Genomic DNA, 16,676 nt, shown 5'->3' on the forward strand with positions numbered 1-16,676 from the left:
GTTCCCTGTAGAATTTTATAAATCATTCTCTTCTCTTCTTTCTCCTCAGTTACTTTCAGTATTATCTGACTCGTTTAATTACGGCAAATTGCCACCCTCTTTCAGTGAGGCATCTATTATTCTTTTAAAAAAGGGCAAAGACCCAACAGAGTGTTCCTTGTATAGGCCGATCTCTCTGCTCAATGTTGATGTAAAGATCTTAGCTAAAGTTTTGGCTCATAGATTAGAAACCGTCATTCCCTCCATTAACTCTGATGACCAAACAGGCTTTATTAAAAACCGTTTCCCTTTTTTTAACATTTGGTGTTTATTTAATATCTTATACTCACCTCCAACTGGGATTCCTGAATGTGTTATTTCCCTCGATGCGGAGAAAACATTTGATCGTATAGAGTGGAACTACCTTTTTGCAGTTTTAGAAAAATTTGACCTTGGTCAAAGTTTCATCTCTTGGATCCAATTGCTGTACCTGTGCCCTACTGCCTCTGTTTTAACCAATTTTCAGAAATCCCAAGTATTTAATCTCAAAAGTGGCACCCGCCAGGGATGCCCCTTAAGTCCCTTTCTCTTTGATTTGGCTATGAGATCTCTGGCAATAGCATTTTGAAACTGCCCTGAATTGACTGGGATTTGGAGAGGGGGTGTTGAGCATAAAGTTTCTCTCTATGCTGATGACTTATTACTCTTTCTCTCAAATCCGTCTACATCCTTACCTCTAATGTTTTCACTTCTTGACCAGTTTAGCCAGATCTCTGACTATAAACTTAATTTACATAAGAGTGAACTTCTCCCAATTAATAAAGAAGCACAAGAACCAACATTTCATGATCTCCCTTTTAAAGTAGTCCATAATCAATTTACTTATCTTGGAATTACAGTCACAAGGAAGTTTAAAGATCTCTTTCGGGAAAACTTTGCCAATCTTTCATATGCTATAAAACAGAGTCTGGTACAATGGTCACCTCTATCTATGTCTTTGGTCGGTCGTATTAATGTTGTTAAAATGTATGTTCTCCCCAAATTTTTATACCTATTTCAATCTATCCCAATTTTTATTCCTAAATCTTTCTTTGATTCCTTAGACTCTATTATTTTGTCATATCTGTGGCAGAATAAGCGCTCTAGAATTAATAAAATCCATCTCCAAAAATCTAAAAAAGAGGGTGGCATGGCTTTACCTAACTTTCGTTTATATTATTGGGCAGCTAATATACGTTGTGCTACCTTCTGGTCTTTCTTCCATGGCCAACCCAAGTGCCCTAACTGGGTGGCGATGGAGCTGAGCTCCACTAAAGAATTATCTATCTCTGCACTTCTTGGCTCTGCACTCCCTAGTAGTCTGCCCAGATCAATAGCTAATCCTCTTGTTAGACACACTTTGCGTATATGGGCTCAGATCAGGAAATGCCAGGAGTTTTCCGTTTCCAGCCCTGTTGCTCATAATCACCTTTTTTTACCTACTACATATGATTCAGCATTCCAGGTTTGGTATGGGAAGGGCATTAGACATTTTGAAGATCTTTTCATTGATAATCGCTTCGCTTCTTTTCAGCAGCTCTCGGTTAAGTTCAATCTGCCCAATGCTCATTTTTTCAGATATCTCCAAATCCAACACTTTATTGCTCCTTTAATTCTTAACTTCCCTGAAATGCCTGCGAAAAATGCTATGGACCTATTTCTTTCCATGAATCCACTAGGTAAAGGCTTAATATCAATCATCCGAGATAAACTAGCGGCCTTACGACGGGCCCCCATGGATAAAATCAAAATGGCCTGGGAGCAGGATTTAAATATCTCCTTATCTGAGGAGAGCTGGGATTCAGTTCTCAAATCGGTTAACTCAACCTCTCTTTGTGCTCGCCACTGCCTTTTACAGTTTAAGATTGTTCATAGAGCCCATATGTCTAAATCTAAACTATCTCGATTCTACCCTAGCGTTAGTCCGCTCTGTGATAAATGCAAGAGGGGCCTCTCTCATCCATATGTACTGGTTCTGTCCTAGTTTGAAGAAATTCTGGAAAGATGTCTTCACTACATTATCGTGTATTCTGAATCAGCACCTCGAACCAAACCCCTCAATTGCTCTGTTCGGTTTTTGGGGCGAGACAGATTTATATCTGGGTCCGACCAAATGCCGAATATTATCCTTTGCCTCTCTCCTGGCTAGATGCTTGATCCTCCTCAGATGGAGAGATGCTGCCCTGCCCACTCATGCTCAATGGCTTAAGGACATCATGGCCTGTTTGGACCTCGAAAAAATTCATTATTCAGTTCTCAATTCAGATCGAAAGTTCCATAAGGTCTGGGGACCTTTTATCGAGTACTTTCATAACCTTCCTTTTGACTAGGGTTTTTTTTTCTTTTTGGTCCCTTGCTTTCAACTCCTTTCTTTTTCTGGTAGAAGGCATTATTATCCTCTGTTGCTGAGTGTATTCACAGTCTGGGAGCTTGGCTGTCCTGACTTATTCTCTCTATATTGTGTTGTGTTTGGTCTGGAGTTGCTGTTGTTTTTTCTTGTGTTGTGGGGCTTGGGGAGGACACTAAGCTTACTTGTCTTTAATTTAGGTGCTTTTTTTTTGCTAAATTCTCTTCCTTTGTAGTATATTGTTATTGTATGCTTAATTTTGCACTGTTGTAATGTTCCTCATTGGGATTTGGGGTTTTTAATTTGTAAAATGTTTTGAAAAACTAAAAAAAAAATTAAAAAAAAACTTTCATACAAGCAAGGACAGAAAACAGGGCAAAGTGAGTACAGTATACTTATTTATTCAGTAAGTTATGGGTCAAAGTATTTGGTGAGTACATTTCTAACCCTTCTGGCTTCAGCCTCATTGCCTTCTGTTCTGAAATTGTTAGGTTGTGTTGGGGGGTAGCATTCAGGAAAACAATGGAATGCCACCATCTGTTCCGGCATGTCATGACAGCATTTCTAGAAACCTCCGGGTACCCCATCCACACTACTCTTGCCCAAGCAGCATTTTCAAATTTACACACTCTGGAGTACTTTTTAGAAAAGCTCCATTTTCAGGGGAGGAAAACACTGTTTTGGTGTGGACGGAGGGTCAAAACGAAGAGAAAAAGCTTTAGTTACGGATTTATCCAGTCTAGTGTGAACGTAACCTCAGGATGGAGGAGCAACACCTCAAATTTGGTCTAGGTAGCTCCAACCTGATGGCACGAACATCAATTTCTCCTTCCAGTCTTTTCCCCTCCCCCTTCTATTGCCCACTTTGTCCTCTTGCCTCTTCTCCTCACCTGCCTATCACCTCACTCTGGTGACCATCTTTCTTCCCTTTTCTCCCGTGGTCCACTCTTCTCTCCTATCAGATTCCTTTTTCTCCAGCCTTACACCTTTCCCACCTACCTGACTTCACCTAGCACCTTTTAGCTTGTCGTCTTTATCCTCTTCCCCACCTTTTTTATTCTGGCATCTTCCCTCTTCCTTTTCAGTCCTGATGAAGGATCTCAGCCCGAAGTGTTGACTGTTTACTCTTTTTCCATAGATGCTGCCTGACCTGCTGAGTTCCTCCAGCATTTTGTGTGTATTGCTCTGGATTTCCAGCATCTGTAGTATCTCTGTCTATTATAGGGCTATAATGCTGGATATCATGAGATGTATGAAAGTGGATAAATCTCCAGAACTTAATTAGATATATTCAAGAACACTGTGGGGAAACTAGAGAAGAAATTGTGTGAGTCTTGGCTGAGATATATGTATGCATTGTTGTTAGCCATAGATGAGGTACCCTTATTTAAGAAGGGCTGCAAAGAAAAACCTGGGAACTATAAACAGTTAGATTAACATCTGTGGAAGTGAATTTATGGGGGGGGGGGGTGATTCTGAGCGATAAGATGTACACACACTTCTAAAGAGAGGGGTTGATTAAGGATAGTCAGCATGCTATTGTGTGTGGGCAGTCGTATATCATGAATTTGATTGTATTTACTGTAGAAGTAACCAAGAAAGTCGATAATGGTAGGGTAGTAGGCACAGTGTGTACGGACTTCAGTAAGGCTTTTAATAATATTTTGTATGGTAGACAGGTATGGAAAGTTAGATTTCATGGAATGCAGGGAGAGCTATCTAATTCGATTATAGATAAAAGCACAAAATGCTGGCAGAACTCAGCAGGCCAAACAGCATCTATAGGACGAGGTAGTGACGACGTTTCGGGCTGAAACCCTTCATCAGGAGTGAAGTAACATGGGATGGTCGAGGGGGGGGATAAGAAGTGGGGGGAGGGATGAAGTAGCGAGCTGGGAAGTGATAGGCTGAAGGGAAATGGGCTGGGGGAAGGTGGAGAATTATGGGAAATAAGAGAGAGAAAGATAGGGCTGGGGGGAGATTATAGTGAGGAGGGGAAAAGAGAGAGAAAGAGAACCAGACTAAAATTATTGATAGGGATGGCCACACACTTCAATTCCACAGACCACTCCCACTCCGACATGTCTGTCCATGGCCTCCTCTACCGTCAAGATGAGGCCACACGCAGGTTGATGGAACAATCTCCCGCATAGGTAGCCTCCTACCTGCTGGTGTGAACATTCAACTCACAGACCTCCGTTGATACCCCTGACCCCCCCCCCCAACCCCATCCCTATCTATAATTTTAGTCTGGTTCTTTTTCTCTCTCTTTTTTCCCCCCTCACTATACTCTACCCCAGCCCTACCTTTCTCTCTCTTTTATTTCCCATAATTCTCCACCTTCCCCCAGCCCATTTCTCTTCAGCCCCTCACTTCCCAGCTCTCTACTTCATCCCTTCCCCCACTTCTTATCCTCCCTCGACTATCCCATGTTACTTCACTCCTGATGAAGGGTTTCAGCCCAAAATGTCGTCACTACCTCCTCCCATAGATGCTGTCTGGCCTGCTGAGTTCTGCCAGCATTTTGTGCTTTTATTTATTTCTAGCATCTGCAGATTCACTCATGTTATAATTGGATATAGAATTAGCTTGATGGTAGGAAGCTGAGGGTGATGGTAAAAGTTGTTTTTTTTTGTACTGGAAGCCTGTGACAAGTGGTGTGCCTCAGGGGTTAGTGTTGGTCTTATTGGTATTTGTCTGCTACATCACTGATCTGGATAAGAATGTACAAGTCACAGTTAGATATGTTTTAGGGATGGCTCTAAAACAGGTGATAGTTATCCAAAATTACAATGAGGGTCTTGATCAGTTGAGTAAGTTGGCAGAGGAATGACAAATGGAGTTTAATTTGGATAAATGTAAGATGTTGCATTTTGGAAAGACAAATCTGGGTGGAACATTCACAGTGAATGGCAGGACCCTGTAGTGTGTTGTAGAAAAAAGGACTCCAGAAGTACAAGTACAGGGTTCATTGAAGGTGGCATTTAGGGTAGACAAGGTGTTGAAGCAGTGTTTTGGCACACTCGCTCTCGTCAGTCAGGACGGTGAGGGTTGGGATTTGAATTCCTGCTGGCAAGTTATGCTGCAGTTATACAAGATGTGGTGGGTTATGTTTGGATTATTGTGTTCAGTTTTGGTTACCTTGCTTTTTTAAAGATGCCATTAAGCTGGAAAGGGTGCAGAAAAGACTTACAAGGATGTTGCCATAGTTCAAAGTTGAGCAGGCTAGGACTTTTTCAATGGCCAATAAGAGAATGAGGGGTGTTCTTGAAGGTGAATGACTAGTCTTTTTTTCCCAGGGTTAGGGAGTCAAGAACTAGAAGATTTTGGTTTAGCTGAGAGGGAAAAGGTCTGATAGGAAACTAAGGAGCAACTAACCAAGTTTCCTAAGGGACTCGTAAAAGGATGGATGGTAAAAAAGTAAAGATAGCGTGCAGTCAGAAATGTCAGGAAGGGCAGGCAGGTGATGGGACTTAGTCGCAGCCAACAGGCTGAGTGTCAAATCATTAGGGATGCAAAGTCAGAAAGGACGGCAAATACGGTACTCAAGGTGTTGTATCTAAATGTATGTAGTATAAGAAATAAAGTGGATAATCTTGTTGCAATATTACAGATTGCCAGGTATGATGTTATAACTATTCATGAATTGTGGCTGAAGGATGGTTATAGTTGGGAGCTGAATGTCCAAGGTTACATGTTATATCAGAGGGATAGGAAGGTAGGCAGAGGGGGGTGGTGTGGCTTTAATGGCATCAAATCAGTAGAAAGATGTGACGTAGGATTGGAAGATGTTGAATTCTTGTGGGTTAAGTTAAGAAACTGCAAGGGTAAAAGGACATTGATGGCAGTTATATACAGGCCTCCCAACAGTGGCTGGGAGGTGGACCACAGATTACAACAGGAAATAGAAAAGGCGAATCAAAAGGGCAATGTTATGGTAGTCATTGGAGATTTTAACATGCAGGTCGATTGGGGAAAATCAGGTTGGTAATGGATCTCAAGACTTTGTTGAATGCCCAAGGGATAGCTCTTTAGAGCAATTTGTTGTTGAGCTTACTAGAGGATCAGCTATACTGGGTTGGGTGTTGTATAATGAACTGGAGGCGATTAGGGAGCTTAATGTAAAAGAATCCTTAGGAACCAGCAATCACAATATGATTATGTTCAACCTGAAATTTGATAAGGAGAAAGTAAAGCTCGATGTAGCAGTATTTCAGTGGAGCAATGGAAATTACAGTGATATGAGAGAGGAGCTGGCCAAAGTAAATTTGAGGGAGCTGATGGCAGGGATGTCAGCAGAGCAGCAATGGTATGCATTTCTAGGGGAAATGAGGAAGGTGCAGGACATGTGTATTCCAAAAATGAAGAAATACACAAATGGTAAAATGGTACAACCATGGCTGACAAGGGAAATCAAGGTGCCCATCTAAGCTGGGTCCATAACCCTCTAAACCATTCCTATCCACATAGCCTTTAAATGTTGTTTATGTAGCAGCCTGAACAACTTTCTCTGATAGCGCATTCCATATACTGACCACCCTGTGGGTGAAAAGGTTAGATCATAAGACATAGGAGCAGAATTAGACCTCTAGATGTAGTCCCACTCAACCTCAGGAGAAAAAGCCTGCTTGCATTTACTCTGTCTATACCTCTCATAATTTTGTATACCTCTATCAAATCTCCCCTCAATCTTCTAATTTCCAAGGAATAAAGTCCTAACCTATTCAATCTTTCCTTGTATCTCAGGTACTCCAGTCCCAGCACCATCCTTGTAAATCTTCTCTGTACTCTTTCAAACTTATTTACATCTTTCCTGTAGGTAAGTGACCTAAACTACATAAAATACTCCAAGTTAGGCCTCTCCAATACCTTATACAACTTCAACATAACATCCCATCTCCTGTACTCAATGTTTAGTTTTTTTGAAGGCCAAATGCCAAAAGCTTTCTTTATGACCCTATCTACTTGTGACACCACTTTGAATGAATTATGAACCTGTATTCCCAGACCCCTTTGTTCTACCACACTCCTCAGTGCCCTGCCATTATAAGTCCTGTATAAGTCCTACCCTGGTTGGTCCCAACAACTTGCACCGATCAGTATTAAATTTATCTGCTGTTTTTTTTTTCAGCAGGTCCAGATACCACTGCAAGCTCTGGTTTCTTTGCTGTCCACTCCAACCCCATATGTTTGGGTAAAGGATCTATTTTCATGCTGTATGAATCTATGATGTTTGGCTAAAGAGGCTGTTTTACTTCTTTACAGCCTGATGTATTAAATAATGATGTTACATTTGCTACCTTTTTAATCTGTGAGAACCATTGAACAGGATGTGAATGTTTTTGAGGTGAGAATCAGTATATCCACTATAGCTACTGGTTTTTTTTCTAGATCTGGGTGGCAGATGACACACTTGTAGAGCCACTGTCTTGCAGCTCCAGCAGCTTGGGTCAAATCCTGACCTCAGTTGCTGTCAGCATGGAGTACGATTGTATTCCCGTGATTTGCATGGGTTTTTCCTGGAAGTTTCAGCTTTCTCCTACAAAAGATGTGCAGAGTAGAGTAGCAGGTTAATTGGTCACTGTGAATTGCTCCTAATTTGTAGGTGAGTGGGGAATATCTGAGAGGCGGTGTTGACTGGAATTAGGAGGGAAAAAACTGGCATTGATATAAATGGGAGCATTAGGCTTTGGCCTAATGGGTCAAAGACCTTTTTCTTTATTATGACTCCCTTACATTCCTTTTTCAAATAAAACTAATGTTTCTCTTTTGTTCTCAAATGTTTTCAGGAAATTTTTGTCTTTCACGAAGGCAGATGCAAATAATTGCTTAGTTTCTGCAATTTCTGTACTGTAGCATAGTGGTGAGTTTACAGCACGGGTGATCAGAAGATCAGGGTTCAATTCCTGTCATTGTCTGTAAGGAGTTTGTACGTTTGCCCATGACTCGTGAGTTTCCTCTGAGTGCTCTGGTTTCCTCCCATATTTCAAAAGAAGTATGGGTTAGGTTCAGTAAGTTGTGGACATGCTATGTTGGTACCAGAAGCATGACGACACCTGTGAATGGCCCCAGTACAACTTTGGACTAATGCAAACATTGATGCAAATGATGCATTTCACTGTAGGTTTTGATGTATATGTGATAATTAATGCTAATCTTTAGAAGTAGCTTTTTCTCAGTCTACGGCAGGGGTTCCCAATCTTGGATCCATGAACCCTTTGTTTAATGGTAGGGGCATAAGAAAGGTTGGGAACCCCTGAACTTTAAAGGATACTTATTTGGCTGTATTTTTGTTTTTTCTATATATCCATGGAAGCTTTGATGGTTTTTGTTTTTTGTAACATTCTTTTATTCTGCTTTTCTTCATCATTGACTTGATTCTCTTTAGTAAATTTTGAATTTTCCCCCTAGTTTTAAGTTTACTGCTGTTTTTGGTAATAATATTAGCCTTCTCCTTTAATTAATGCTATTTTTAATCTTCTGTGTTTGTAATGTTTAGATCAATTTTCCTTTTGGGTTTGTATTCCTTACAGAGATATACATTTGTACATATTTGTTAAAGGCATGTATTTTTTTTTTTAAAAACTGCATTGTGTAAAGCGAGTTTTCCTGATTGACTTTTAGGGAAGATATAGAGAAGCAAGAGAAAACAGGAAGAAGTTGTTTGATCAGATGCATCATTATATCATGGAAATCCTGGCCAGGTACTTGGCAATAGAGAAAGCTACAGTGGAGGAGTTTGTTCTGGATTCGCTGACTGTAAGTGAAGTTTACTTGCTATATTTAAAGATCACAAATTAAATTTTTTTTGCCACATTAGGGATTTTAATTGCACATGTATTTTACTAATTCATTGCACTTGTAATTTATTTTGCCAAATTTTCATTTGTCCTGCTTTTGGAAACTGTAAATATTCGGTGTCATGGCTAATTATGTGGCAGTTGGTTTTGCTTCGAGCCCAAGGAGAGATGTTTGCATATTGTAGTTTGGAGAAACACAGGATGGTTATAGGCCAGAAGGAGGCCACTCAATTCAGTACTAAAGCTATGTAAGAACAGAAGATGCTGGAAATGCTCAGCAGGTCAGGCAGCATCTATTTAAAAAAAAAAGTTAATACTTCAGGGAGAAGAATGAGAAAAAGATAATTTAAAGTTTGATTAGGGATGTTCATTGTTGTTTTAATCTTGGGGAATCCTGTCTTTAAAAATTGACAGATTTTTTTCGAGGTGATAACTCAGCATATTGATGAAGGGAATGCTGTGGATGTTGTCAGCCTGGACTTGACAAGGTCCCATATGGTAGGCTGGTCCAAAAGATTTGAGCTCACCTGGACTAATGCAAGGTTTGGATCAAAACATTGACTTGCACCTTTTGTCTCTGTAGATGTAGTTCGAAAAGCTTGATGTTTTTGTTATTCTAAAACTTGCTTCCACCTCAGTTTTGTGGTTTTTAAATGACTGATGAGGGCAGTGTAGGAACAGCAAACAGTTCAATGGATGGAGCAGGAGGACTCTAAAGAGGGTATAGTAAAAGTCTGTGAGGTAGTGCAGAGATATTTTGTGTTTACAATAAATGGCCTTGAAATTCTCTCTAACACCAGATTGCTGCTGCTTCATTTTAAGTGGTTTTGACTGGTGATCCCCAAGAATCAATAGGGATGCTGTGCTTTTCTCTGGTAATCTTTTCACCTGACAGAGCTTGGGCAATTTGTAGCACAGAAGGAGGTCCATTGAGGTTGTGCTAGTAGAGTGGTTTAGATGGTGCCATCCTCTTCATCTTCACCATGTGTTTTTAGCTAATTGTCTTTTGAATATTGCTATTGCACCTGCCTTCACAATTCCTCATGACAGTGTGTTTCAGATTCTAATCACTGCATATAAATGTTTCTCTGTGCTACTTTTCAGTTCTGCTAATCCCCTTTGTGTGATGTCCTCTAATTCTTGAACTTTACAAATGGAAGTTTTCCCCCTGTGTAGTCTGTCTAGATTATTCATATGTCTATCGTTTTCTCTAATTTCTTAGTCTCATCAGTTATCTTCATCCATATAGACAATATCCACTGCTTTGCTTTCATCATCTTTCCTGTAAATATCCTTGCAAAACTATAAGATTGGTTAGACACAACCTACCTTTCATAAAGCCATGCTAACTATCCCTCATCAATCTCTGTCCAAGTACTCGTATCTGGACTCTTAGAATACATTCCAATAACTTTCCCACTACTGATGTAAGGCTCGCCAGCCTATAATTTCCTGGTTTATTCTCAGAGCCTTTCTTAAACAGCAGAACAACCATAACTGTCCTCCAATCCTCTGATACCCAAGGATGGTTTAAATATCTCTGCTTGGGCTGCTGCAAGTTGTGCACTTGCCTCCCTCAGGGTCCAAGGGAACACCTTGGCAGGATCTTGGAATTTGTCCACCCTGATTGCTGTTCTAAAGACAGCAAATACCTTCTCTGTAATCTGTATATAGATTACAGATGTATAGGGTCTGTATAGGCTCCATGAAATTCATACTGCTTTGCCACACTTCTATAGACTCTGTGTCCATTTCCTGAGTAAATACAGATGCAAAAAATCCATTTAAGATCTCTCCATCTCTTTTGGTTCCACGCATGGATTACTATTCTGGTCTTCCAGAGGATCAGTTTTGTCCTTTGCAATCCTTTGGCTCTCAACATATCTGTTGAATTCCTTAGGATTCTCCTTCACCTTGTTTGCTAGAGCAAACTCTTGCTTTCGCTTAGCTGTCCTGATTTCTTTCTTAAGTGTGTCTTGCATTTCTTGTACTCCATAACAACTGCATTTGTTCTGTCTGACTATACCTGCTATACTTACTGCCTGTTGCATTGCTGGTGCTTGGGATAACAATGAAGGTCCTTCATCTTCTGTACCAATTTTTTTTGACCTGTCAGAGTTGTTAGCCCTAAACCTGGAGAACCAAGTTCTGTCTGGGCTCTACCCTTTGACTTGGGTGACCATACCAAGAATCAAAGCTCAAGGTCCTGACTCCAGCCAACATAGCTCTCCGGGTCATTGAGGCATCAAGCTTCCAAACCCTACCTTGGAGGACCTGCTATGCACCTCTTTTTTTTTTTCTTAACCAGGGCCTCAATATATCTGAACCCAAGGTTCCCCAAACCTGTTATCCTAGCCTTTTATTCTGACAGGCACATATAAACTTTTTACTCTCAAAATTTCACTTTGGAAGACCTCCCAATTACCAAGTACCCCTTTGCCAGAAAACAGCCTATCCCAATCGATACCATCAAAATTGGACTTTCTCCAGTTTAGAATCTCAACCCGAGAACCAGACCTGTTCCATAATTACCTTGAAACTAATGGCATTATGATCATTAGATGCAAAGTGTTCCCCTACACAAACTTCTGTCACTTGCTCTGTCTCATTCCCTAATAGGAGATTGCACTTTGTCATTGGGACTTCTATGTACTGGTTAATGAAACTTTCCCAAACACATTTGACAAACTCTATCCCATCTAGTCATTTTGCAGTATGGGAGTCCCAGTTAATATGTGGAAAACTAAATCACCTGAGTATTGCAGTCTTGTGTTCCTTGCAATAATATGTGATCTCTCTACAAATTCATTGCTCTAAATCCCACCGACTGTTGGGTGGTCTTTAATATAGCCTGTTAATGTAGTCATGCCTTTCTCATTCCTCAGTTCCACCCATAAAGCCTCACTCGTCCTTATAGCTGAACTTCAGGTCTGAGATGCTCATGTTGGGCCTGACCTTGACAGGTATCTCGGTATGACAAGAAATCTGGCAAGTGTGGACTGGGACAGGCTGTTTCATGGCAAAGGTGTACTTGGTAAGTGGGAGGTCTTCAAAAGTGAAATTTTGAGAGTACAAAGCTTGTATGTGCCTGTCACTAGGCAAGTTCTCCAGTCTGTCCTGACTGAGCACTCTGTGATATTTTCCCTGCCTCGTAATGCCACACCTCCTCCTTTAATCCCTCCTGCTCTATCAAGTCTAAAAGAATGCAACCTCGGAACACTGAGCTGCCAGCCCTGCACTTCCTGTAACCAACTCTCACTAGTAGCTACAAATACCATAATTCCATGTGTTGATCCGTGCCCTAAGCTCATCTGCCTTTCCTACAAATATATACAACTCCGAATATTAGTCCCACCATGCTCAATCTTTTGATTCCTGACCTTGCCATAATTTCATCTACCATCTGTTTGAAGCGAGCATGATCTCACTGGGGAGGGATACATTGTTAACTGACTTTGCCTTGTACCCATTATAGCTTGCAAGCTTTGCCACAATTGACAGATGCTTGTAAGGCTAATATGAGCTTTGGCTTGGTCTCTTACTGTCTCTTGGCACATCTGATAGTTTTGTGAAGGACATACCTAGATTTCCTGTCAGGGCCAGATCCAGCTTGAGCACCTCAGACCTGAAGGAAAGGATGGACAAACTTGGATTATTTCCTCTGGACCATTGGAGGCTGAGTGGTGATCTGATAAATGTTTATAAATTTCTGAGAGACATAAATAGGGTAGGGAGGGTCTTATTCTCAGGGTGGAAATCTCATGCTAGAGGATATTGATTTAAGGTGAGAAGGAGGAGAGTTGAACTGCATGTGCATGTAATGAGAGCTGTCTAACTCGTCTCCTTCTACCTTAGGCCATGAATTTTTCAATCACCCCTGCTGTGGACACATTCTGGAGGTCCAAGATCTGTATGCTCCACGACTGCTGGACTAAGAGTGTAAATGTAGGAGGGGACTATGTTGACAAATAAATGTGCTAGATTTTCTAAAATTGACTCCTCCTACCTCAGGCTATGAATTTATCAATCCCCCTTGCACTTGGATTTTCAGAAGGCATTTGATAAGGTGCCACACATGAGGCTGCTTAACCAGATAAAATCCTATGGTGTTATAGGAAAGACACTGGCATGGATGACAACCAGGAGGCAGCAAGTGGGATAAAAGGGGCCCTTTTCTGGTTGGCTGCCAGTAACTAGTGATGTTCCACAGTGGTCCGTATTGGGACTGCTACTTTTCACATTGTTCTCAATGATTTGGATATTGAAATTGATGGCTTTGTGGCAAAGTTTGCAGTTGATATGAAGATAGGTGGAGTGGTAGGTAGTGCTGAGGAAGCAATACAATTGCAGCAGGAATTAGACAAATTGGAAGAATGGACAAAAAAGTGGCAGATGGAGTACAGTGTTGGGAAATGTATTGTAATACATTTTGGTAAAAGGAACAGTAGTGCAGACTATTATCTAAATGCGGAGAAGGTTCAAATATCAGAGGTACAGAGGGACTTGGGAGTCTTTGTGCTGCACTTGGAGTATTGTCAACAGTTTAGGGCCTGATATCTCAGAATGGGTGTGTTTTCATTGAAACGTAGAAACATAGAAAACATACAGCACAATATAGGCCCTTCAGCCCACAAAGCTGTGCCAAACATGTCTCTCCCTTAGAACTACCTAGCTTTAGCCCTCTATTTTTCTAAGCTCCTTGTAGCCATCCAGGAGTCTCTTAAAAGACCCTCTCGTTTCCACCTCCATCACCACTGCTGGCAGCCCATTCCACGCACTAACCACTCTCTGTATTTAATAAAAAAACTTACCCCTGACATCTCCTCTGTACCTACTTCCAAGCACCTTTAAAATTATGCCCTCTTGTGCTAGTGAATTCAGCCCTGGGGGGAAAGCCTCTGATTATCCACACGATCAATGCCTCTCATCATCTTGTACACCTCTATCAGGTCACCTCTCATCCTCTGTTGCTCCGAGGAGGAAAGCCCGAGTTCGCTCAACTTATTCCCATGAGGCATGCTCCCCAATCCAGGCAACATTCTTGGAAGTCTCCTCTGCACCGTTTCTATGCCTTCCACATCCTTCCTGTAATGAGGCGACCAGAACTGTGCACAGTACTCCAAAATGGGGTCTGACCAGGGTTCTATATAGCTGTAACATTACCTCTCGGCTCTTAAATTCAGTTCCACAGTTGAGGAAGGCTAATACACCATACGCCTTAACCACAGAGTCAACCTGCGCAGCTGCTTTGAGCGTCCTATGGACTCGGACCCCAAGATCCCTCTGATCCTCCACATTGCCAAGAGTCTTGCCATTAATGCTATATCCTGTCATCATATTTGACCTACCAAAATGAATCACTTCACACTTATCTGGGTTGAACTCAATCTGCCACTTCTCAGCCCAGTTTTGCATCCTATCAATGTCCTGCTGTAATCTCTGACAGCCCTCCACACTATCCACAACACCCCCAACCTTTGTGTCATCAGCAAACTTACTAACCCATTCCTCCACTTCCTCATCCAGGTCATTTATAAAAATCACAAAGAGTAGGGGTCCCAGAACAGATCCCTGAGGCACTCCACTGGTGACCTACCTCCATGCAGAATATGACCTGTCTACAACCACTCTTTGCCTTCTGTGGGCAACCCAGTTCTGGATCCACAAAGCAATGACCCCTTGGATCCCATGCCTCCTTACTTTTTCAATAAGCCTTGCATGGGGTACCTTGTCAAATGCCTTGCTAAAATCCATATAAACTACATCTATGGCTTTACCTTCATCAATATGTTTAGTCATAGCCTCAAAAAATTCAATCAGGCTTGTGAGGCACGACCCTGCCTTTGACAAAGCCCTGCTGACTATTCCTAATCATATTGTACCTCTCCAAATGTTCATAAATCCTGCCTCTCAGGGTCTTTTCTATCAACTTACCAACCACTGAAGTAAGACTCACTGGTCTATAATTTCCTGGGTTATCCTTACTCCCCTTCTTGAATAAGGGCACAACATGTGCAACCCTCCAATCCTCCGGAACCTCTCCCGTCCTCATTGATGATCATTGCAAAGATCACTGCCAGAGGCTCAGCAATCTCTTCCCTTGCTTCCCACTGTAGCCTGGAGTACATCCTGTCTGGTCCTGGTGACTTACCCAACTTCGTGCTTTCCAAAAGCTCCAGCACATCCTCTTAATATCTACATTCTCAAACTTTTCAGTCCACTGCAAGTCATCCCTACAACCACCAAGATCCTTTTCTGTAGTGAATACTGAAGCAAAGTACTCGTTAAGTACCTCTGCCATCTCCTCCAGTTCCATACACACTTTTCCACTGTCACACTTGATGGGCCCTATTCTCTCATGTCTTATCCTCTTGCTCTTCACATACTTGTAGAATGCCTTAAAATAGTGGCCTTGAGAGACAACCAGGTTTACAAACTAAAAAATCACAACAGTTGTCTTGATATTAATAGCCACAAACTTACTGAAGAGCTATGATAATTATACTTATGATTTCACAGAAAAAAATAAGCTTATTTGGAAGAAAATCAGTATCATTATGATATTGAACTCAGTATTTTTCTATTTTAATGAAAGGATTAATATCAAATAGTACTTAAATATATTTCATGGAAATCTATTGTGGTTTGAAAAAGTTATCACTATGATATTTTCCATTTTCAGTTCCAACCTTTTGATGACTTCTTTTCGAAAGGAGGCATAAAAACACTTGTGTTCTTCTTCCAAAACGCTGAACCACCACCAATAGGTAAAATTTATTAATGGCACAGCAAACATCATAAGCACTCAGTCATTCAAGTAGTGTGATGTTATTGTACTGTGGTGCATTAATAATTGAATTCAGTTCTGCATGTGATTGGGATGCTTAATCATTACCATGCAGAACACAATCAATGGAGGAAAAACATTGTAAATTCATGACATTCACTATTTTTTGTTTTAATAGGAAGGGAGGGTTAAATCATTTTGTTAAGTGAGAAACCTAGAAATATACTTAAACAAAATGAAACAAATTAGGCACTTGGCTGAATGTTTCTTTTGGCAGATTGTACCTTTATATTTTTGTGTTTCTGTAATTTTCCAGTGGTTTACATTTTGAGTGGACACTTGATCTGCTTTTCATAGTCAACTTGTTGAGCATTGCTAGAAGTAAACTAGTTACAAAACCCATCCAATGACCAGTACAAATGTGTAATCACTGAATTTAGAGTGAGTACACATCACAATACTGTATTTTCTAATTACAAACAAGAGGAAATCTGCAGATGCTGGAAATTCGAACAACACACACAAAATGCTGGTGGAACACAGCAGGCCAGCCAGCATCAATAGGGAGAAGCACTGTTGACGTTTTGGGCCGAGGCCCTTTGTCAGGACTAACTGAAAGGAAAGCTAGTAAGGGATTTGAAAGTAGTGGGGGGGAGGGGGAAATGCGAAATGATAGGAGAAGACCGGAGGGGTGGAATGAAGCTAAGAGCTGGAAAGGTGATTG

General features: G+C 41.1%; 1 protein-coding gene across 1 annotated transcript in view; it reads left to right on the forward strand.

Moving 5' to 3' along the window:
* Positions 1–16,676, forward strand: part of LOC132401347 (dynein axonemal heavy chain 8-like) — a 674,688-nt gene that overhangs the window by 17,675 nt on the left and 640,337 nt on the right. Inside the window, exons 3-4 of the mRNA XM_059983476.1 lie at positions 8,990–9,124; positions 15,848–15,932. Of these exons, the coding sequence (XP_059839459.1) occupies positions 8,990–9,124; positions 15,848–15,932 (220 nt within the window). The remainder of the gene's footprint in view (positions 1–8,989; positions 9,125–15,847; positions 15,933–16,676) is intronic.

Source organism: Hypanus sabinus, chromosome 10, assembly GCF_030144855.1.
Source record: "Hypanus sabinus isolate sHypSab1 chromosome 10, sHypSab1.hap1, whole genome shotgun sequence".
Classification (NCBI taxonomy): domain Eukaryota; kingdom Metazoa; phylum Chordata; class Chondrichthyes; order Myliobatiformes; family Dasyatidae; genus Hypanus; species Hypanus sabinus.